The 24832-nt window shown below is 38.0% G+C and overlaps 2 protein-coding genes across 3 annotated transcripts in view; both read left to right on the top strand.

Moving 5' to 3' along the window:
- Positions 1 to 24832, top strand: part of LOC308697126 (uncharacterized protein) — an 874503-nt gene that overhangs the window by 251628 nt on the left and 598043 nt on the right. The window contains exons 10-11 of the mRNA XM_081376239.1: positions 19841 to 20014; positions 20306 to 20479. Coding sequence (XP_081232365.1) covers positions 19841 to 20014; positions 20306 to 20479 — 348 coding nt within the window. The remainder of the gene's footprint in view (positions 1 to 19840; positions 20015 to 20305; positions 20480 to 24832) is intronic.
- On the top strand, positions 413 to 19027 carry LOC308697137 (protein NLRC3-like). Of its 2 annotated transcripts, none has more exons than XM_081376256.1 (9): positions 413 to 630; positions 1181 to 1290; positions 1743 to 1859; positions 1986 to 2102; positions 8817 to 10586; positions 11727 to 11900; positions 17767 to 17924; positions 18569 to 18661; positions 18888 to 19027. In XM_081376256.1, exons 2-7 carry the CDS (start codon positions 1241 to 1243, stop codon positions 17810 to 17812), a joined length of 2274 nt encoding a protein of 757 aa, XP_081232382.1. In that variant the 5' UTR covers positions 413 to 630; positions 1181 to 1240; the 3' UTR covers positions 17813 to 17924; positions 18569 to 18661; positions 18888 to 19027. The 2 variants fall into 2 exon arrangements, with proteins under 2 accessions (XP_081232382.1, XP_081232383.1); XM_081376257.1 differs by having other exon boundaries at positions 8820 to 10586.

A 24832-nucleotide genomic window follows, 5' to 3' on the forward strand; every position in this document is an offset into this window, starting at 1 on the left:
GTATACATGTTTGTCATCTCTGTATTGTTTGCAAGCATAATACAATAAAAAAAATAAAAAATAGAAAAAGAAGCGCTCGGAGGTGGCGTCTAATGGGTCCTAATGTCCTACCTTCTACAGTAGGATAAATGTAACTTTTCCATATTAGCTGAATGTTACCTGTTGCTCGTGTAGTTTGAAGACTCGCGGCGAACTGCTGTAGATCCGCTGCAAGGGAAACTCCGCCTATGACGTCACCTCCGCCAATTTTATTTTTAAATAACATTTTTTTTTTTTATTATTATTGTTAGTAGCAATGGTGTATAAGTGTATTGATATTTATTATAATATTTATAATAATAATAATTTACATTTATCAGAGAGGGGCACAATACACAATAAGGGGCAAAAGGGGCTTAGTGAAAGCGAAAGTACATTCAGGTGTGTTTTATTTACCAGCGCCATTTTACACCCGGCTTTAAGAATCTTTAAATAAGAACAACGGATCATCCAAGTATCAAGGGATGTTTGTATAAGTTTGATTTAACGAGCTGTTGATGGAAAACTCGAGCCTCGAGGTGTTTAATAACTTTATATTCAGAGCAAGTGTTCCGGTGTGGCGAATGGAAATGAACTTACTTCCTCACTAACGTAAGTAACCATGAAATATTAAAGTACATTAAACATGAAATTCTTAATATGCAGTTGTTTTTAACTTATCAATTATTGGACATAGACATATAGCCTAGACCATATATGTTAGAATACACGTTTACACGTTTTATGTAGGTCTAATTTTCGTTTTCATTACTAAAAAACAAACTTTTCTCTTTAACCTCTGTAGAGTTTGTTTTAACTTTTTTTGTGCTGTGTTTCTTAAACTTTGATATAGTTTTCTGTGTAAATGAATGTCAATTACAAAGAGTGCTGTTGTTACAATCTCCCTTTATGTAATGTAATTTTTATTGAACATTTAATACCAATAAATACATTTATTGGTTTACATAAAAATCAAACATTTTATTTTAAAATGTGGACCTGTGTATACTGTATTAGACAGTTTCACAGAAGTATTAATGTGGGCTTACAGTAAACTGTCCCATTTGTACAATATTTGAGGCTTCAGTGGAAGAACATTAAACTCTAGTGTTACAAACTTCCCAGTCTGTTCAGCCGAGATATTTCTGTTTTAAACACACAGATGAAATACTGGTGCAAACATGACAGATCTGACTGAAGCTCCATGAAGACTGAATGAATCATGGACGACACACACACATTCAGACATGGATATTCTTCTCCAGGATTCAGGTACTTCAATCTTCATATGATCTTAATGTTATAGAAGACTCATTTTCTGCACATAACAGGGTGTTGTGTGTGTTTGCCAGGGCTGGTATAGTGATCTGTTGTCTCTATCATATTCTGGTGCGGGATATACAGTAGTTGGAGACACTCAGGGTCTTTAAACACGGTCCAAAGACACACAGATACAGTCGACAGCTAGATGATATATGACATTATCCTTGGACAGTCTCATCACTCTTTAGCATACATTTATTTGTATGCATGTTTATGTCGTTAAATGTAACTTTGCATAATTTTCCTGTACAGCACTTTGGTCAACTTTGGTTGTTGTAAAGTGCTTAACAAATAAAGTTGGTATGGAATAGTATGGTATACGATCTTAGACAATCTTCTCATGTGGGATTTATTTTCATGTTAAATCAGCCAAGTTGATTCTTGTCTCTATTCTGTTAAAGTCAGTTTAAGGGTGACAGATCAATCTCACCGGAGTCCAGCTGTGTGTCCATGAGGAGTGACGCGTCTATGGGGCATCCAATAGCATTTAAAGGAAAACACACATCAACTGATCTGAGGTACAACATTTGATAGATAGATAGATAGATAGTCTATATAAAGTTTGTACATGTAAAATTAGCAATTTGAATTCTTGTCTATTATGTTATATCTGTTTTTTTTAAATTGTCTGTTTTCTATTGAAGCCAAAGTTGCAGACAGAAATCAAACCCACCGGAGTCCAGCTGTGTGTCCATGAGGAGTGACGCGTCTATGGGGCATCCAATAGCATTTAAAGGAAAACACACACCAACTGATCTGAGGTACAACATTTGATAGATAGATACATTTACATTTAGTCATTTAGCAGACGCTTTTGTCCAAAGCGACTCACAAATTAGGACTAAATTAAGCAAGTCATTGTGGAGAGGCGAGAAACAACTAAAGAAGTGCTCAAAATGCGAAGTTCAGCCCGATAAGCGAGGATTTAAAGGAGAAAGGTTTTTTTTTTTCTTTTTTTTGGTTAAAGGTATAGCGGAGGATCTTTCCGAATTTTAGATAAGAACCGCCCTCTCCACTTTTTGAAAAAAATGCACATGCTCAACACTCTACCTGCTCCCGAGAGGGAACGCCTACAGACATCCCAAACTGCAAAAGTTCATTTCAGGGAGGTACCCCCCCCCCAAGGATATGACATTTCACCACAGAGTTGTTGTCCCTAAAATATATAAAAGCATAATACATAATTTCTATAGGCTATAGGCCTATGCATTTATTTGTTCATAATGTTACAATTTGTAGATTACTTTTACTATTTATAAGCTGCTTATACTATTCATGTAAACTGCTTTTATTTATATTCCATTGCAGCTTTAAACAGGTCTAAGGAATAGGCTAATATGCACATGAATGAAATGAAACTTGAACTCACCTCAACATGTCGTTTACAATCATTTAACCCGCCATGGGCAATGCTGAAGTCACTGTTACAAACTTTACCAACATGCAAGACTATCATTATGTTTTACTCTTATAAGACAGGGGTACACTTTCATGTAGTCTGCCGTAAAATGTATCTTATACTTTCGTTTTTTGCATGTTTTTTTGTGGCACTCTCCCGTTGCCATGGCGCTCCTGTTTCTAGATACACTGAACTGATTAATTCGGTTCGGGAGAAGCGATAAAACCCGCCCACACTGACAATTGATTGGTTGATTTACCGAAACAGGCCAATCAGATGCTCTCTATCTTACGTGCGCACACACGCACACACGCAAGGTCTCTCGCTCCCTCTCCCTCTTTGCTGTGCACGCGCGCTCTGGCTCGCTCGCTCTAGATTCCGGGAGATTTTAACTCATTTGCGGGTATCAGGGAGCCACTATCAATATGCGGGAGACTCCCGGAACTTCCGGGAGACTTGGGATGTCTGCGCCTATTAAACGTGTGCGAGGTTCTCCTCGTGCACGCTCTGTTTACAAGTTGCTGTCGGCATCACTCATACAAGATTACTTTCCAAAAGAAGATTTGCACTTTTTCTCCAAATAGCATGCCAAACTTTACCTGTCGAGTAGAAACTTCGCGACTGAGGCATCAGTGGGAAGCCCGACCTGTGTTTTCAGCGCACGCCATCGTGTGAAACAATCTCCCAAAAACACTCTGATCTTGTTTCTCTCTTCTGAGGCCTTTCTCTTCTCATACAGTTCGTACAAACTTTTTCTCTTGCGACCCTCAGACATTTTCAAAGGACCCGGTGAAACGGCGAGCTTCAATGAATGGCTTAGCTCTAGCTCACCACCACACATAAACACCTGAAAGTGCGCATGCGCAGAAAGCGAAAACTAAGGGACGAGCACGTACGACGGCCTTACGTAAACATATCACCAGAATGATTGACACTTAGGTGGACCAATAGTTTACACTACCCACCCGGAAAAAGAAAATCCTCCGCTATACCTTTAAGTGCTCATGGAAGAGATGGGTTTCCAGCTGTCTTCTGAATGTTGTCAGCGATTCTGCATTCCGGATGAGGGTGGGGAGAGCGTTCCACCAGCAGGAACTGTGAATGAGAATGTTCTGGAAAGTGATTTTGTGGCTTTCTGTGATGGAACCACGAGACGTCGCTCGTTGACCGATCGTAGGCTTCTGGTAGACGTCGCTCGTTGACCGATCGTAGGCTTCTGGTAGGGATGTAGGCTCGTAGGAGTGAGTGAAAGTAGGAGGGAGCTGAGCCTGTGACAGATCTGTAAGCAAGCGTCAATGCCTTGAACTTGATGCGAGCAGCGAGAGGTAGCCAGTGCAGAGAGATGAACAGAGGAGTGACGTGGGCCCTCTTGGGCTCGTTGAAGACAAGACGAGCTGCAGCGTTCTGGATCATCTGTAGAGGTTTAGTTGCACATGATGGAAGTCCAGCCAGAAGAGCATTGCAGTGATCAAGCCTAGAGATGACCAGGGTCTGGACGAGAAGTTGTGTTGCATGCTCAGTTAGGAAAGGCCTGATCTTCCTGATGTTGTGCAGCGCAAACCTGCATGATCGAGCGGTCTTTGAAATGTGATCTGTGAAGGTAAGTTAGACAAGAAGGATGTTACTTGGTTGAAAACAGCTCTTTCAAGTGTTTTCGCAATGAATGGTAGGAGAGAGATAGGTCTGTAGTTCTCTACAGATGATGTGTTTAGTGTTGTTTTTGTAAGCAGTGGAGTAACCCGAGCCTGCTGGAATGCTGTAGGGAAAGTGCCAGTATGGAGGGATGAGTTGATGATGTGTGTGAGTGCTGGGAGAAGTGTGGGAGAGATGGCTTGTAGAAGGTGTGAGGGGATGGGGTCTAGAGGACAGGTGGTACCCATACACAAAAGAAATATATTGAAATATATTTTAAAGTGTCAAAAATATGTGTCATATATTCCAAATACATTGAAATATATTTGCATTGTTGTTCACTTATATTTATCATTTTGAAATATATTCTGAAATATAACAAAAATATATGATGTTAAGTGTGAAATATATTTACATTTATAACATGTAATGTAAAATATATGACAAAATATATGGTCGTAAAATGTTTAGCTTGCTAAAGAAGGTTCGAAAATGTATTTTGATCATAGTAATTCCTCTACCTTTTCCCCTATGCACAACAGTAGGCTACCATATTTCACTACTGTATTATGACACACAGCTATAATAAATACTGTACTTACATTTAAATGACTGCAATGTAAAATGACAGATAGTTGTTTTCCTAGGACTATTAGGCCATATTAGGTGGCACGTACTTAACACTAAGTGCAATTATTAGATTTATTGTTGTTTTACTGGCATCTTTCCTGAAGTCATTTAAATATTGAAAATATGCACAATATTTATGATGCAAGTATAGCAGTGACACTCCAACAGTGAAGTGCACTTAAACAATAGATAGAACTCAGTGTCTAACACTGCATACACACACTATTAAATATCTGTATTCAATTCTGTAAAAATAGGGGGGGAAAAACTCTGCATTCTGTGTGTTGTTTCCTACATAAAATTGTCATTTAAGGTCAATAAATATTTAATTAAAATATATTTATTGGGCCAATTTCAAATATTTGCATATATTCTAAAAATATATTCTGAAAATATATTTCAATTACATTTCTTTTGTGTATGGGAGGCAGGGATGGATTACTGACCGGGCCTATGGGGCCAGTGCCCAGGGGCGCTTGCCTACTAGAAGCCCGGGGGGGCCCTGGGGTTTAAGGCCACGCAATCCAGTTTGGTTCACAAAACCCATTAACAATGAAAACAAATGTTTATTAATTCTGTAATATATGTGTCCCATACACAAGGCCTCTTAAACAAGGCACTTGGACTATGAGGACTCCCTGGAACTTACTGTTGGGCCCTATGTGAATATGAAGGCCCTGTGGAGTTACAAATGTAAGAATCTGTATAAGATCTGCTGATCTTATGTCCTTACATAACATAACTAAGTTAGAACAATACTAAGGTAGAGCACATTGAATTTAGCATTTAAGGTTATGATGATGATATCAGCTGTTAATCAAAGTTTCCAGCAAGAGATTCGTGCCAGTCCTGTTAAATGAGTCAGACTGGTAGTCTAACAAAAATATCAATAGCAAGATTAGTTTTAACATTATGTGACCATTGCATATCAACATGATGAAAATATTCATTCAAAATCATTTGTGCATTAATGCTGCATAATTATACCTGAGAATGCTTTGACGCGTTTCCACAGCGCATGATCCTTAAGGGAACGTCTGCCAATTCCACCAACTGCGGTAAACTTAGTCTATAATGTGTATTATTTCAAATTACTTTTAACATTTAAAAACAGACATTTTCAAATTCCAAAGCTTGCAGAAGGTTCCTAATGTCAATACTGACTTAGCCTTGAGTGAATTAACTTGTCTAAGAAAATGATTCATAAAACGTATAAATATCAGTTGAGCCTATGTTTACAGACGAAAATGAAAAGACTAAGTTCAGCTTTAGGAGGGGAAGAAATAGGCCAGGATAAGAAGACTGAGAGAAAAATAAATATGACGATGAGGAGAGAGCAGGTATTGACAAATGATCTAATGACAAGGGTTTAAAGCTAGCCTATTTCTTATAATTTTTGGCCTTCAAAAGTCCTAAATTGCACATATGTAGATCAGAGAAATTCAAATTTTCTCGGGGGAGCATGCCCTCGAACCCCCCTAACCTCGCCGGGGTGTTGAGTCTTGTTGCCCAGGGCACAGGAAATTCTTAATCCGGCCCTGAGTTCAATGAAATAACAACTTATGATTTCGGGGGTTTACATAGCAGGCTATTGTCCGGTTTCCCCGGCAAAAGCGTCTGATCAAAAGTAACCTGCCTTGTCTTGTCTGTTGGTGTCAGTGGCCTCTTTGCTTCGTGATTTTTCATTGCGTGAAAAAACAGAGAACCGTGTCAACACGATGCGTGAGATTTGGCAGCCCTGTCTTCATCAATAACATTGTGCATTATATTTATCAAAAAACGATTTTATTATTAATCTGAAGGGGGGCTGGGGGGGCCTTTGGAGATAACTGGCCCCAGGGCCTTTACAAGTCATAATCCGTCCCTGATGGGAGGGGTCGGTCTGGGTTCCCGTGTGTGTGGAGCTGAGAACTGACGGCTGATAGATGTTGTTTTGTTGGTGAAGAAGTTCGCAAAATCGTCAGCAGTTAAAGGGGAGGCGGGTGGAGGTGGACAGAGGAGAGAGCTGAATGTCTTGAAGAGTGATCGTGTGTTGGAGGAGATGTTGATCTTGTTGTGGAAGTATGAAGATTTTGCAGCATTAACATCTGCATCCACAGAAAAGGAAGAGAGGAGAGATTTATACATACTCAGGTCAGATGTGTCTTTTGATTTGCGCCATTTCCTCTCCGCTGCCCTGAGTTCACAAAGAACCTCAGATAACCAGGGGTTGGAGGGAGTAGCGCGTGCTGGCCTGGAGGAGAGAGGGCAGATAATGTCTAGAGAAGAGGTTAGAGTGGAGCATAAGGTATCCGTTGCGGTATTCACATCCAGAGATGAGAATTGTGAGGGTGGGGGAAGAGAAGATGACACGGCAGAGGAAAGATGGGCGGGAGAAAGTGAGCGCAGGTTTCGTCTGAAAGTGACTGGTGGGGGGGGTTGTTGGTGCAGGGATAGAGTTGTAGACTGAAAGTAATGAGGAAATGATCTGAAACATGGAGAGGTCTCACCAGAATGTTGTCTGTGATGCAGTTGTGTGTGTAAACCAGGTCCAGTTGGTGGCCAGATAGATAGATAGATAGATAGATAGATAGATAGATAGATAGAGTCTATATAAAGTTTATCTACATGTAAAATCACACTGTTAAAAAAAACAACAACTGAAATCTACCCTAAAAAATATGGTAGCAATATTTAAAATTTTACAGACTTTACTTAAATTTAGAGTAAAAAAACGTATTTTATTATTTGATATAATGTTAATATACTGATCTATTGAAGTATTAATATCTATTTTGTACCATTGTACTTCATTAACAACCACCAATCACAGTGGAGATGAGAGTCACATGATGAATCAAAGCTCAGCACAAGCAGCTTTTCCACAAGACAAGTAATAGTGATTCATAGAAGCTGCACAGTCTCATTCACACAAACACTAAACACCATCATGGTAACACACATGAAATTTTATAAATGCAATAAACATTAATTTAACAACATGAAATGTAACATAAAACCCTAATGTACATAACTGTTTAGAAAAAAAAACTATGAAGAAACATAGTAATTTGAACATAAATACATTAAATATGAAGTGTAACGCAGGCACTGCACAGACCGATCGGTTTATAACACCAAAGTCCCGCGAGAGCAATTCAAAAGCATAAGGAGACGTCTCGCTCTCACGGTACTTTGATGTCATAAACCGATCGGTCTCTGCAGCTCCGGTACAAGTCGAACAAGACTAATGTCATGTTTCTGTCTCTTACCATGTGATTCCCTGTTTGTCATGTGATCCTTGTGTAATATTTAAAGGAAAAAACACACCAACTGATCTGAGGTACAACATTTTTTATCTAGAATAAAGTACTCAGGAAGTTCAGGAGCTGCAGGTTATGGAAGTTCATTAAACCGGCCTTCAGATTTTCAGATTAAATTGAATGTTGATTTATTCTGTCTGAATTCAGTTGAATTCAATAATTTGGACATTGTTGCTAATTCTTACCTTTAATATTATAGTAATGATCAAGTGAAGCAGATCCACTGTATAGTTTACTGCATTAGTTGAGAGGTTTTTCCCTACAAAATGTACATGTATCTCAGATATTTACATATTTATTTGAATTGAGAAAAAAATCTAATAATAAAATTTATATCAATATCCAATTCCCAGAGGCTTGTGCAAACGGCCAAATAACAGTTTTACTGATATAGAGACCAACAGCACTGTTGCTTGTGTGATATTGTCTAATTATTTAATTAGAGAGTGTTGTTATTTTACTAAAACTTTTCTCTTTATCTTGTAATCTGTCAATCTTTCACTGGTCCAAAGCAGATTCAAATCAGACCTGCTGAAGAAGTTTCAGTGTCTGTATGAAGGAACAGCAAAGCAGGGAAACCCAACACTCCTGAATGAGATCTACACAGAGCTCTACATCACAGAGAGTGAAAGTGGAGAGATCAATAATGAGCATGAGGTGAGACAGATCGAGACACAATCCAGGAGAGCAGAAACAGAGGACACACCGATCAAATGCAATGACATCTTTAGACCTTTACCTGGACAAGACAAACCCATCAGAACTGTGCTGACAAAGGGAGTCGCTGGCATTGGGAAAACAGTCTCTGTGCAGAAGTTCATTGTGGACTGGGCTGAAGGGAAAGAGAATCAGGACGTCCAGCTCATATTTCCACTTCCTTTCAGAGAGATCAACTTGATGAAGGACAAAACACTCAGTCTTTCAGATCTTCTTCATGTGTTTTTCCCGGAAACAACAGAAATGGAAATATCCTGTGGTGAATATAAAGTGTTGTTCATCTTTGATGGTCTGGATGAGTGTCGTCTGTCTCTGAACTTTAAGAGCAAAGTGAAACTGTGTGATATATCTGAATCAGCGTCAGTGGACGAGCTGCTGACGAACCTCATTGAGGGGAATCTGCTTCCCTCGTCTCTCATCTGGATCACCTCCAGACCAGCAGCAGCGGATCTCGTCCCCTCTGAGTGTGTCCATCGAGTGACTGAGGTACGAGGCTTCAGTGAGCCACAGAAGGAGGAATACTTCAGGAAGAGAATCAGTGATCAGAGTCTGGCCAATACAATCATCACACACCTGAAGTCCTCGAGGAGCCTCCACATCATGTGCCACATCCCAGTGTTCTGCTGGATCTCAGCCACTGTTCTAGAGGAGATGTTGAGTGAAGCAGAGAGAGGAGAGATTCCCAAGACTCTCACTCAGATGTACACACACTTCCTGATCATTCAGACCAACATCAGACATGAGAAGGACTATGAGAAGAGAGTGAAAGATGAAGACATGATTCTCAAACTGGGGAAACTGGCTTTCCAGCAGCTTGTGAAAGGCAACCTGATCTTCTATGAGGAAGACCTGAGAGAGTGTGGCATTGATGTGACAGAAGCATCAGTTTACTCAGGATTGTGCACTCAGATCTTCAGAGAGGAGTTGGGCTTGTATCAGGGGAAAGTCTTCTGCTTTGTTCATCTGAGCATCCAGGAACATCTAGCAGCTCTATATGCACACATTCACTTTACAAATGAGAACAGAAATGTGTTTGACAAAACCATACAAAGTTTCTTTTCTAAAATCTTAAACCAGATGAAATATCACTCATTATCTGAGCTGCATCAGAGAGCTGTGGATGAGGCTTTACAGAGTAAGAATGGACATCTGGACCTTTTCCTGCGTTTCCTTCTGGGTCTCTCATTGGAGTCCAATCAGACTCTCTTACGAGAACTACTGACACAGACTGGAAGCTGCTCCTACAACAAAGAGAAAACAGTTCAGAACATCAAACAGAAGATCAGGGAGAATCGCTCTCCAGAGAGATCCATCAATCTGTTCCACTGTCTGAATGAACTGGGTGATGATTCTCTGATGCAGGAGATCCAACATTATCTGAAATCTGGAGGAATAAGAAGAAACAAACTCTCCTCTTCACAGTGGTCAGCTCTGGTTTATGTGTTGCTGACATCAGAGCAGAAGATGGATGTTTTTGATCTAAAACAGTTTATTGGAGCCAATAATACAGCAGATGAAGTTCTTCAGAAGCTGATGCCTGTGGTTAAAGAGTCCAGATCAGTTCAGTAAGTCACTCTGACAACAATCATTACACTGATAAAACATGATCATATTTATGAGTTTAAAAATACAAAAATGGTGTGCACATCCCAAACACCCAGATTGGGCGCAGGTGCAGGACAACTGAATGATATAGACAAATAAAGAAGTGTGAAGTCCGCACACTGAAAATTACTGCTCCAAAATAATTTATTCAAGCAACGTTTCGACCCTCAGGTCTTCATCAGGCACAATCATGGACTTTACACTTCTTTATTTGTCCATATTTATGAGTTTAGCATGTGCTTTCGTACCAAAACAATACTGTAAAATGAGAAATTCACATATATATATCTTAGGTGTACTTATAACAGCACATGAATAATCATATACTAATACCTGAATTAATAGTTATTTCAACATGAACTCGTGATTAGCGAAGATATGAACTAATCATGAACCAATGTAGAGCTATCCTTAACTACGACTAGACCTAAACTAAATCAGCCAGGCTCCATAAGAATAAATAAGTACTCTGAATTTGAATCAAACATGATTTAATACTCTCAACATTGTGTGTTTCTCTCCTGTGGTGAATAATGAATGATATACAAAAATAATATATACCAAAAAAGTTTACCATCAAGTCACTGAAAAGGATGAATAATCTTTATTAGATTCTTTCCAAAGCTTCTGAGGTCATTTTACTTTTGATAGTTTTTGATAGTGTTTCATGGTGCGTATTTCTAGACACCTTTAACCTTATGTTGATTATTCTCAGGTTAGGGAAAGTTCGTAAAATCTGTCCTAAATCATAAGCATCTGAATTTTCATACTCACAATCTATAGGTCAGAAGACTTCTTCATGATCTGTTCAGTTCAGTTTTTTAGAAATCAAAGACTTTTGGCAGACGAGCTTCTTAGATTCAATTAAATATAGTTTTATTATTTACAGGTTAACTAATTTACAAAAAGGCATACTTGTAACAGGACAATTGCATATTTTCCACAACAATAGTTATAAGCATGATCGGATGATGTGAAGAGGTGACAACTGCTTTCATATACAAATCTGTTGAGGAGAAAGGAGAAATTCATATATATCTTATTATTTATATCAGTGTTTCCTGAACTGAGAGACTGAAGAGTGTCATTGTTCTCTACAGGTTGAGGGATTGTGGTATTACAGATGAAGGTTGTGCTGCTCTGAGATCAGCTCTGAGATCAAACCCCTCACACCTGAGAGAACTGGGTCTGACAGTGAATAAAGTAGGAGATTCTGGAGTCAAGCAGCTCTCTGATCTACTGCAGGATCCTCACTGTAAACTGGAGATACTGAGGTAAGATTGTTTAAAATGTCCCAACATAGTCCTCTATTTTAATGGTAAATAATGATTGCCATACCAAAAAAAAAAAGAAAAAAAAATCTACTGTGAAATTACTAATGGAAATGTTGATTTTTATTTTCGTTAGATTCTTTCCAATGTGTTTGACATCATTTTACAATATTAATGATAGATTAAACATGACTGGATGATGTAAAGATGTGACAGCCGTGTTCATATACAGATATGTTGATGATTTTTGGGTACTTGCATAAAAAAATGAATATTCGGTTACACTTTATTTTAAAGTGTCATTGTTACAGTGTAATTATATATTTAAGTACTGAGTAATATTAAGCAACTACATGTACTCACTATAGGGTAAGGGTAGGATTGGGATTTGCTTGAGGGTTAGTTGCGTGTAATTATGCATAATTTACTGTTATTACTATGGTAAGTTCATGTAACAGATGTAACAAGGACGCTGTTAAATAAAGTGTTATCGAATATTCTTTTAATTTTTATGATATGGAAACTAATCAAGCAGTTTGTAGAAGCGGGTCTGAACCTTAGACTGGACTTGTTAATGGTGCCGTGGATTAAGTCTCTGATTGTAAAGTTCCTGCTTATCTGAGCTGTAGATCCTGAACTGAGAGACTGAAGAGTGTCCCTTACGAAACAAAAATATATTGCAATATACTAGAATTTATATTGCAATACATTAGAAAATATATTTCAATGTATCAGAAACTTCCTCATATATTTGAAAATATATAGCAATATATGGATGGACAACCTATTGCTATATATTGATTCATATATTAAAATACATTGATATACAAACAAAACTGTATTACATTTATTGCATGTATGTTTATTGAAACAAAGTATTTTTTATGAGTTAAGCAAGCTCATGCATAGGTTTACAGAGAGATTGATTAACAATAGTCCAAATCAAATTTTTGCATGACATTCATTATATTTTACATTATATAGCCATATGGATGGGCTATGTATTGGCTATGGCTATGTATTGATTCATATATTGTAAAATGTAGATGAGAGTATTATAAATTAAATGATCATTAACAGCAGCAATACAACATTTTTTTTTTTTTTTTTTTTTGAGTCCACTTTGAATTCCCCCACATGACATTTCATCCTCAACATGACCAAAGTCCAACTTTCCAAGCGCACTCAGGCTACGTTTACACGGAAACGATCTGAAGAGAAAACGCAAAAGTGATCACTTTTTATTCTGCGTTTAGACGAGCGTTATCGGGGGGGAAATCTGCGTGCATGTGGTGACGCAAAAGTGTGTGAAATTCAATGTAGTATGCACTCCAGGCGGCTAGGTGGCAATGTGAAGCACTGATCGGTGCCTTCACTGTCTAGCAAACTTTTGCGTTTTTACCATTTAGACGGAAACGCGATGGTGGAGCGTTTTTAAGATTTCCACTCTGGAGGGTGGTTTCACTTTTTTGCGTTTTTAAGCCCCGAAAACGCCGTCGCCGTCTAAACGAAAGGCACATCTGATAAAATATGTTTACGTTTTCACCCGCGAGCGTTCTCGTGTAAACAGGGCCTCAATCACAGTTTTTGTTAAGAGAAGAAATGCTTTGGAGAAATGCTCTGTGCTGCTGCCTGCTGTTTCATCAGATCTGCTCTCATCTGACTCTCTCTCCCCTGCTCACACTGGCAGCGGCGCCAGCGCGATCTGATTGCGCCACTCCTAATGGCTCTTAGCACCATAACATAACACTGCACTAAAGGATTGTTGTCCTGTTTTTTCCACTGATGGATTGTTCTGTTTTTGTTGCACTAAAAACTGTTTTATTTTTTTACAATGAAGAACAGTTGTCCTTCAGCTGCTGCTTTTGAAATAAACCTCATTCAGTTAATGTGAACTATCGATGTCTTATTCAATCTATTATATTTTAAAATATATGACAGACATTGTACATTAGATTATTTCATGTTTACCATGTATACAATATATAATATGATAATTATATAATATATTATGTAATATAAATCAATATATTTTTCAACATATTTAATATATGTTCCCATATAAATCTGATTATATTATCTTGTACATTGAGGTATATTATTGCATATAATTTTACATATATATTTACATATATATACAATGCCTCTTCCAATATATAATTTAATATAATGTGGGATATATTTCAATATACATAACAATATATTAAATAGTATAATAATATGTATTTATTCAATATATGAAAACGGCAATAATTGCAGTATTGTCCCATATATTGCAATATATAACTTACATATATAATATATTATTATATAATATATCATATGATATATTACTATGTCAATTTCACAATATATGGAGACACATGAAATATATTGTCACGTAATATATTGAGAAATATATTTTTGTTGCGTAAGGGGTCATTGTTCTCTACAGGTTGAGGGATTGTGGTGTTACAGATGAAGGTTGTGCTGCTCTGAGATCAGCTCTGAGATCAAACCCCTCACACCTGAGAAAACTGGATCTGACTGAGAATAAAGTAAGAGATTCTGGAGTCAAGCAGCTTTCTGATCTACTACAGGATCCTCACTGTAAACTGGAGAAACTGTGGTAAGATTGTATAAAATGTCCCAACATAGTCCTCTATTTTAATGGTAAATAATGATTTCCATACAAAAAAAATAATCTACTGTGAAATTACTAATGGAAATGTTGATTTTATTTTCATTAGATGTTTTCCAATGTGTCTGACATCATTTTACAATATTAATGATAGATTAAACATGACTGGATGATGTAAAGATGTGACAACCGTGTTCATATACAGATATGTTGATGATTTTGGGGTATTTGTGTGACACTCACAAAATAAGTTTTGTTGAGATTATTACTTTTTGTTTCCTTTCCTTCTATTGCAATAGTATTTTATTTTATTCTGATTTATATAATTGAATATTAATGAGAGGGTACGGAAAAAGCACACAATGACATGTTTCCTAAAATGTACACATGGCAGTAATCGCGAGTAGCGTCACACGGGGACATTTAGCGATGCGCAGAGCAAGATGAGCTCATAATCCGAGTCAATGGAGAATGAGCAACTGTGTTCCTGCGTCAGTGATTTCTCTGTAATATTTAATATATTTCCAGGTCAGTTACACACCTTTTATGTGACTCCAGATGTTTATAAGCTTATATGAATCCCCAGGGAAGTGTGCTCCGTAATCTAAAAACATGTCAAGTGTGTAAACAGTTAAAATTGACAGAACGCAGTTGAGAAAATGGCGGCAGATGCCCACAGATTGTTTTTTATTTATTTCTTATGGCTTCGGGGCATTTGTGGGTTATTTCAGCGTGTGTGGAAAACAGCTATATGTGTTTAAAGACCCACTCCAATGAAAATCATGTTTTTCTAGGTGTTAACATGTTCTTGTGGCATTTTTCTTATGTTAGAGGACATATCTTGAGAAAAATAAGCTCAAAGTTGTATTTCTGAGTATTTCTGCATTCAAATGGCTGTGAATCAGTAGCAGACGCTAAAATGACGGCTAAAATAGACTGGAGTTGTGACGTAGTAACTCCACTGGGCGGGGCCACAAGCTTATACCCCCCTCCGCCCCACCCGCTCAGGTTCTGAGAAGTAGAGAAGACGATGGCGGATCAACACCTATGTGCGGTAGCGGGTTGCAATGCTAACTGTACGTTCACACCGCCGCCGACTTGAGCGGCAAAGAAGCTCTGGCCGCCCTGTCAAGGACGCTTGTCAAAAAGTACGAGGAAGCTTGTTGACGCTTTGGCCGCTCTGACGTAGCAGCATTCTATGTTCGATCATGGGAGAAGAGAAGTGTCACACCATGAAAAGTAAACAGAATAAACAAGCAATACATTGACACTAGAAACCTTTTATATTGACAGCATTTGTATAACCGTTTTGGTCACATTATTATTTATTATTATTAATAGTGAGTGCGCGCGCGCGGCCGGGTCTCTCTCTCTCTCTCTCTCTCTCTCCTCGTTCTTATATGCCCTGTCAAGCTGGCAGGACTTAAAAACACATGCAAATGATAAACTTTCACTCTGTGTTGGTTAAACTGCAATTAATACGATGATAGGAAACCCAGCAATGGCGATGATCAGCTTCTCCTCTGTTTTCTCGGAACTAATGTTTTGGTAGGAACGAAAGTTTACATCGTATGTTTTCTCCGGAATCAGCCAGCGCGAAGGACGTCTATATATTCCGATTGGTTGCTGGCGTTTGCCGCTGAACTCAAGTCGGCGGCGGTGTGAACGTACAGTAAGAGGAGAGATATTGGGAGGGGGAGGGTCGTCTCCGTGCCAACGGCTCCGCCCACAACGCAGAGGCGAATTGCTAATGAGCTACTGCCGCTCTGCTGAAGCGAAGTCCCAGAAAACGGCACAGGTTTTGTGATTTTGGCTAAAAACGGCATAATCATCATTTAAAGACCACTGATAATGTTTAAAAATAGCTCAAAATATGATCGGAGTGGGACTTTAAAGGGTAAAAAGTTAATGTGAATGTACAGCATAAGACCAGTTACGGCTGCGACCATGTTTAAGGGCGCATGTGTGTTAATATTACAATAATACAGAGTAAGTTCATAGAACTGAGTGCCAAAGTTATGAGGCAGAGATGTTTACTTTTGAAGTGTGAGTTCTTATAGTGTAAATGTGACAAAACTGCAAATGAGAATGATCCTGTTGTATAAAGTGAACACTTATAAAATGTACATTTATTACAAAAATACTCTTTTGATAAGAGAACAAAGATGACAGATGTTAAAGAGAAAAGTGCAGATATGATTGATGATAGACCAAAAATGTGATTTAAATGGAAAATGTTTGTTTTTGGTTTCATACAAATTTTGATAAGCTAATGTTTGTAAAATATGTGAGTATACATTTATGTGAAAACAGACCTTTCAAGAATATATTGCTTCATGTTATCCAAATGTGGATATAACCTGTGCTTAAATGCAAAGCAGACAAAAATAACAGAAAACAACTCATGATTGCAGATACAAAGTTAAATTGAAGTTGAAAATAAATATAATCCGAGTCAATGGAGAATGAGCAACTGTGTTCCTGCGTCACTGATTTCTCTGTAATATTTAATATATTTCCAGAGCACTCCTAGGAGAGGATTATATATATATCTGCCAGCGGAGACCTAGCCGGGACCCACCACATTTGCATAAACAAATAATATTCGGTTACACTTTATTTTATGGTGTCATTGTTACAGTGTAATTATATATTTAAGTACTGAGTAATATTAACCCCCTGAGGTCGGCTATCGCGCCGGCGCGATAGGCTCGTTTTTTTCACTATCAGTGAAAAAAATAAATAAAAAAAAAATATTAATTTTTATTTTATATGCTAGTGTTTTACATCAATCGATCCTGTTAAGTGTGTATTATTTTTGTGTATACTCACAATAAAAACAAAGTGTTGTGCTTTTCGACAAATAAAGAAAAACAAACATGATGCGAGTTCTGCCTCCTCTCTGTCATTCTGAAACGCGTCCGAAAATGATCTGTAACTCAGCGAATACTTTTCACACAGACACGTGAAATATGTCTTTATGAAGCTGGCATTCTCTTCTTTTAAGTGAAGTAATTAATATAAAAAACAAATGTTTTCAACTCATGTAATCCGTTTGAAAGCAAGGAGAGGTGCCGTTTTTTTCCTTCGCCTTCATTATCTCTAATAAGCTGAGGCCGCCCCGCCCCCGGCGCGATTCACATGGTAAATAGTTTAGGTAATCTCTGCTTCGCACACGCCCCCCCGATCAATGCCTTGAAAACACTAAGTTTCATCAGCTCAGATTCACTGATAATTCATCGTGTTTAGAGAGGATCGATGGCTCGTTTCTCCGGCAAAGACGCTCTTCAGATGATTCTGGACAGCGAGGAAGAATTCACCTTTTCCTCAGAGGAAGATTGTAATTCAGACGAAGAACGGCAGCATTTTCAAGAGCGAATTGATCCCGCAGAGGATACAAGTTCAGAGTAAGTTGTTTACTGTTATATAATTCCTTTTCTGATAATATAGAACTTTATATATATTTAATTTCTGAAATTTTAGACTATATTTTCCCTAGTTTTGGCTAGCTTTTGACAACTTACAGTAACGATTGACTTACAATATCCCTAACATCCGTGGAACTTATATGCTCAAGTGTAAACTTTTTTTTTTTAAATGTGATATTGCTCTTTAAACATATTTGTATATTAAATATATTTCACTCAGTTTTGATTAGCTTATGACACTGATTCATGCTAAAATACTGCATTATGCATAATGTAGGCTAGATTGTTTGCGAATATCTGCTTATAGGTTATATGTGGTTTAGTGCAACTATATTTCAGCCTCCGGTAAAATATGTGATACTGTCTAAATACATTATATTTTTATATAAATGTTCTGGTTTTGGTTGGCCTATGACAGTATTTATCATGCTGCAGATGTTTTTGAATACAGACTGTGTAAATGTTTTAGTGATGTGTCGTTCGCGAACGATCCGTTTATTGCGTGCTTCACTAAATGCGTGCGGTCTATATGGCCCATCAATGGTCCATAACCATCAATTGCTCACCAGTTTACTTTGAATAATGTATGCTAACAGTTGTATTTTAATTTTTTTTTTTTTTAGGAATGTGTCTGCTTCAAGCTCTCCTTCTCCAGCACCTCGCAGAGGGGCACGCAGGTGTCGTTCAGTTCTCAGTGCGATCGAGAATCATACTGAGTAAGTACATAGACGTAATATTTTACAGATGAAATGTAGCCTAATTGTGTTTACATCATAATAATATAAAAGTAGCCTACCTATTCTTGTGTGAAATGACAAAAACAGTTGTCTTTTTTTATCCATGGCCATTAGTGATTGATAATGATAATACAAGTTCTTTTATTGTGTTATCAGCATGCTCACGTGTTTTTTTTTATTTTTTATTTTTTTTATTTTTTTACAGATGTGACAATAAACATGTCCAAGCACCTGTCCCGAAGAGAGCCTCCACAGAGGAATTACAATAAAACAGATTGAAAAACAAAACCTTTGAATCTCCTCTTCTTTGTTCAGGCACTTGATGGCCCATTAGCCACTGAAAGTGTATGTCACACCCCTGGTCTGAATCTCATTAATATTGATGGCCATTGGCCCATTAATATTGATGGGCCACCCCTCCCATGCATAAACCTCTTCTGACAAAAAAACTGTTTTAGAAAGTTCAAATCAATGTACTGTTTTATGAGAACGATGAGGCAGGATGATTTTCACACCATTTTGAAGCCAAAACTCAAAGCTACACAATTAATTAGTAAAAAGTCTTATTCACACATATTTAGTATGTGTTTTGAGGTCTTATTTCTGCAACTTTCATTTTTATTTTTTCCAATAACCACGCATAAACATTATTCTCTTAAAAATTCAAACATATACATGCATGTTGATCAGATATTTTGGTAGCCCTGTTTGTGCTATATAGAGTGAATTTACACCTTTGCCATTAATATGTTTATAAATAACTGAAAAAAGCTCAATTGTCAGAGCATGTCAGAACACCTCCAGGGCCCAGAAAACAGCTCAGACTCCAGAGGGTTAAGCAACTACATGTACTTACTATAGGGTTAGGGTAGGATTAGGATTTGGTTGAGGGTTAGTTAAGTGTAATTATGCATAATTTACTGTTATTAGTTCATGTAACATATGTAACAAGGACACTGTTAAATAAAGTGTTATAGAATATTCTTGCAATTTTTATGATATGGAAACTAACTAATCAAGCAGTTTGTAGAAGCGGGTCTGAACCTTAGACTGGACCTGTTAATGGTGCCGTGGATTAAGTCTCTGATTGTGAAGTTCTGCTGATCTGAGCTGTAGATCCTGAACTGAGAGACTGAAGAGTGTCATTGTTCTCTACAGGTTGAGGGATTGTGGTGTTACAGATGAAGGTTGTGCTGCTCTGACTTCAGCTCTGAGATCAAACCCCTCACACCTGAGAGAACTGGATCTGTCTTATAATAAAGTAGGAGATTCAGGAGTCAAGCAGCTTTCTGATCTACTGCAGGATCCTCACTGTAAACTGGAGAAACTGTGGTAAGATTGTATAAAAGTCTCACGTTGTCTGTTTCTCTCCTGTGGTGAATAATGAATGATATACAAAAATAATATATAATATATACAAAAAAAGTTTACCATCAAGTCACTGAAAAGGATGAATAATCTTTATTAGATTCTTTCCAAAACTTCTGAGCTCATTTTACTTTTGATAGTGTTTCATGGTGCGTATTTCTAGACACCTTTAACCTTATGTTGATTATTCTCAGGTTAGGTAAACTACGTCAAATCCTGAACTGAGAGACTGAAGAGTGTCATTGTTCTCTACAGGTTGAGGTATTGTGGTATTACAGATGAAGGTTGTGCCGCTCTGACTTCAGCTCTGAGATCAAACCCCTCACACCTGAGAGAACTGGGTCTGTCATGGAATAAAGTAGGAGATTCTGGAGTCGAGCAGCTTTCTGATCTACTGCAGGATCCTCACTGTAAACTGGAGATACTGAGGTAAGATTGTATAAAATGTCCCAACATAGTCCTCTATTTTAATGGTAAATAATGATTGCCATACAAAAAAAAAAGAATCTACTGTGAAATTACTAATGGAAATGTTGATTTTATTTTCATTAGATTCTTTCCAATGTGTTTGACATCATTTTACAATATTAATGATAGATTAAACATGACTGGATGATGCAAAGATGTGACAACCGTGTTCATATACAGATATGTTGATGATTTTTGGGTATTTGCATAAAAAAATTATATTCGGTTACACTTAATTTTAAGGTGTCATTGTTACAGTGTAATTATATATTTAAAGGGGCCGTAGAATGGATTATTTTATTATTTTATAATGTTTCCTGGGGTGCCCTTATAATGTTAGTATGTTTTTTAGATCAAAATTTGTTATAATTTAGAAATAAAAGGCATATTTCCTAGCCTGATTTCATCCCCTGATTTGAACGCTCAGTTTGAAGGGGCGTGTCTGCTGTGAGACTTCAGTGTTGTTGCCCACTGCTGTGATTGGCTGCTGTGAGACTTCAGTGTTGTTGCCCACTGCTGTGATTGGCTGCTGTGAGACTTCAGTGTTGTTGCCCACTGCTGTGATTGGCTGCTGTGAGACTTCTGTGTTGCTGCCCACTGCTGTGATTGGCTCACATGCTTGCATATGAAATATCTGGCATTATATGTAGAGCTATCTGGAAAACTTTTACTATTTTTGTGTTCATTTGTACATCCAAACTGAGCAACTGCCATGCTTCGCTCGCTCGTTTGTAAGCCACGATGTCTCTCGAGGAAAAAACAATATCGCGCTGGATCTAGATAACACAGTGTAAATTATCGTTAATAAAATCACTACTTACCGCTTGCGGGAATATAACGGTAGTTGAAATTGCCCCTTCGTCAGTATGAGACGCTGAGAGAAGCCTGGTTAGAAAAACAGTCCGTGGTGAAATGGGCAGAGCAACTAACAACTTCGAATTAAACTGATAGATTATAGACAGATCTGCCATTTTCCCTATGATCCTTGCTTGTTTCTTCACCTGCAGAACTTCTGATGATTCGGGTGTGCAGTTTCGCCTGGCACTGAGCATGGGCTGGCATATGCAAATTTTTAGAGGCGTACATATTAATGATCCCGACTGTTGCGTCACAGTCGGTGTTATGTGGAGATTCACCTGTTTGTCAGGGGTGTTTTTCAAAAACGAGATTTAAAGAGCAACTTGCAGGTAAAAAAAAATTCTAAATGAATATATAACCGTGTATGAAAATACCATATGAAAAGATAATGCAGGATTTAAAATGTTTTAAAACGACATAATGACACCAATTTAGTAGATAAAGTAAGCGTTTCTTTGACTGCTCGTACAAACCGCTTTTTTTTCAACATTGCGTCATTTTACGTCACACGAGGGAGATGTGTGCTGTGCTCTGCCGCAGCTCAGTGCAGAGTGGGTTGGTATTCAGTAAGAGCGGTCGTGAGACAGTGTGTTTTCAGTAGTTTTTGTATTTCAATTTATCATCGTCATGGTAAATTTATGTGTTTGTGGAGCTTGCAAAAACTCCAGCCTGTCAGGACATCGAGTCCACCGGTTTCCTAACAGGAAAAAGGACGGTGCTATCATTCGTGCCTGGGTGCGGGTTGTGCAGGTGAAGAGACGGGATTTCTTTTCCGCGTCGGCTTCGGAAAACGCGGTCGTGTGTAGCGTTCACTTCAGATCGGAGGATTATCGTCCCGGCGATATGAAGGAGTTCAACATGGGATACCGAAGTAAGAACCGGGTGAGACTCAGAGCTAGTGCGGTTCCTTCAGTGCACGCATCTTCGGGTTCTCCCGCTGGATGTAGGCGCGAGCACAACATCAACTGGCAAACGCAATGTAAGCGGAACGAAACTGAGCTAACAGTTACTCGTTATTGTGTTTGTGTGGACCGTTTATCAGTTTGGACCAGTGCAGCGCGAGCCTGATCAAGCAACACTGTAGCCTAACTGCGAGATCCAGTAAATAAAGAATTCGCCACTGAAGTAATAACATCGCTGCGAGATCTAGTGAGAAATATTCACATTTCTCCGTTATTAACGAATCAAACAGCGCTGACGTGAAAACCAGGAATAAACATTGTGCAATGAATGAACGAACTATCCAGTGTCCCCAGATCAGCAACATTCAGCATGGCTTTACTGTAGTAACACTAACTGCAACCATGGAAGTTTGGCATTTTCCACTAAGGCCCAGTATGCATCCACCTCCCTGCAACACTGACTTTCCTCAGCTGTAAACACTGCCTCGCATTTCCCACACAAGCACCTATGGAACAAAAAATGTATCATGAATAAATATCTCTCTGTCTCTCCATGAGAAACTGCTAAGTTATATCACGTAACGTTAGTCTGGGCGGATATTAATGAGCATGACAAACGCCTGATCAAAGCTTAGTTTCTGTTATTGTAAGTTCCGATATGTTCTGTCTAACATTAATCCTGGCCTGTCCCTGCTCTCTTGGCAGCCTAGCAGGCTCATAATTGTATGGCTGTGGTCCGTAAACAATTTCCTCAGCGTCCGAAATGTCATTGCAATCCATATTTCCCTGTTGTTTGAATCGACCGCTCTCCCTCGTGCTACGTCACGACTCTCGCCCGTCACGCCCATTTTCAGATGCGGAAGTAAAATTTTCTCACAAAAACGACTCCAGAAGCCACTGTAGCATATTTATATTTTTTTTTTTAAAGAAAATCTAGTTCCTACATTATTTTTCTATACATTGACTTGTTTGGTCTTCTAACCTGCAAGTTGCTCTTTAAATAAGAAAGAGAAAACTATGGTGTTTGAGACTCACTGTATGTCATGTCCATGTACTGAACTCTTGTTATTTAACTATGCCAAGATAAATTCAATTTCACATTCTAGGGCACCTTTAAGTACTGAGTAATATTAAGCAACTACATGTACTCACTATAGGGTAAGGGTAGGATTAGGATTTGGTTGAGGGTTAGTTGCATGTAATTATGCACAATTTACTGTTATTAGTTCATGTAACATATGTAACAAGGACACTGTTAAATAAAGTGTTATTGAATATTCTTGTAATTTTTTATCAAATGGAAACTAACTAATCAAGCAGTTTGTAGAAGCGGGTCTGAACCTTAGACTGGACCTGCTAATGGTGCCGTGGATTAAGTCTCTGATTGTGAAGTTCTGCTTATCTGAGCTGTAGATCCTGAACTGAGAGACTGAAGAGTGTCATTGTTCTCTACAGGTTGTGGGATTGTGGTGTTACAGATGAAGGTTGTGCTGATCTGACTTCAGCTCTGAGATCAAACCCCTCACACCTGAGAGAACTGAGTCTGACAGGGAATAAAGTAGGAGATTCTGGAGTCGAGCAGCTCTCTGATCTGTGGAAAGATCCACATTATAAACTGGAGACGCTTCTGTGAGTAGTGATGATTAAAACTGTTCATATTTAATTGAAAGTTAATTTAGTTTCTTAGTTTACTTTCATTGTGATGGTGAATTACTCACTATAAACATGTTTAATAAGAGTTTAATTCATTTATTTTTTCATTATAGTTTATAGCAACAATCAAAAATCTTCAAGTTTCTTTATATTTCAAACAATTCAATATTTTGTTTTTATCATTGTCAATGTCAATTGCAATAAAAGATAATGGTAAATATTTATCACTAGATTCTTTATCATAAATAAAACTGACCCAGTGACATAGAAAGAGGACAGTCATACAGGATTATAGATAAGCTTTAACAATCGTGTATCTCAGTATTATATTATAATGTCTCACTTAATCATCTCAGTAGTTTCTTTTAGTTGTTCTAAAGTTGATAATGAAATAATGTCGCACACATTTGACTGTCTGTGTTTTACTAACAGGTTTTAGATGTTAGTCTGACCTTCTCTGGATCAGCTGATGGAGAATAAAGAGCCTCTACAGACACAATCACATTCAACAGAATCATGACCTCTGACCTGTAATGCCTGAATCATAATCATACACTGTTCTCTCGTTGGTCAGAGGAGAACTGAGCGACTGAGTCTGGTTTCTGCCAAGGTTTTCTTCTCCATTCTGTCACTGATGGAGTTTGAGTTCCTGCACTGTAGCCTCTGGCTTGCTTAGTTGAGGACACTTAATATTCAACAATATTATTGATCTGATCTGACACCATTATATGAGAACTGAACTGAGCTGGACGATGACATCACGGTTTTCTCCTGAGCGGCTCTATAGATAAATGAACTAAAGTAATAACCTTTTTACAACAGAAATGAATCAACACTGAACTTACTTAAGCTGGACTATGACACTATTTTCTTCTAGATCTGTTGTACAGCAGAAACAAAC

Source organism: Scardinius erythrophthalmus, assembly GCF_964197995.2.
Source record: "Scardinius erythrophthalmus genome assembly, chromosome: 10".
Classification (NCBI taxonomy): domain Eukaryota; kingdom Metazoa; phylum Chordata; class Actinopteri; order Cypriniformes; family Leuciscidae; genus Scardinius; species Scardinius erythrophthalmus.

Coding starts and splice junctions, on each gene's coding strand:
- LOC308697137 (XM_081376256.1), top strand. CDS start 1,241: ATGGACGACACACACACATTCAGACATGGATATTCTTCTCCAGGATTC. Junction 1,291..1,742: donor TATTCTTCTCCAGGATTCAG/GTACTTCAATCT, acceptor ATTCTGTTAAAG/TCAGTTTAAGGGTGACAGAT. Junction 10,587..11,726: donor AAAGAGTCCAGATCAGTTCA/GTAAGTCACTCT, acceptor TGTTCTCTACAG/GTTGAGGGATTGTGGTATTA.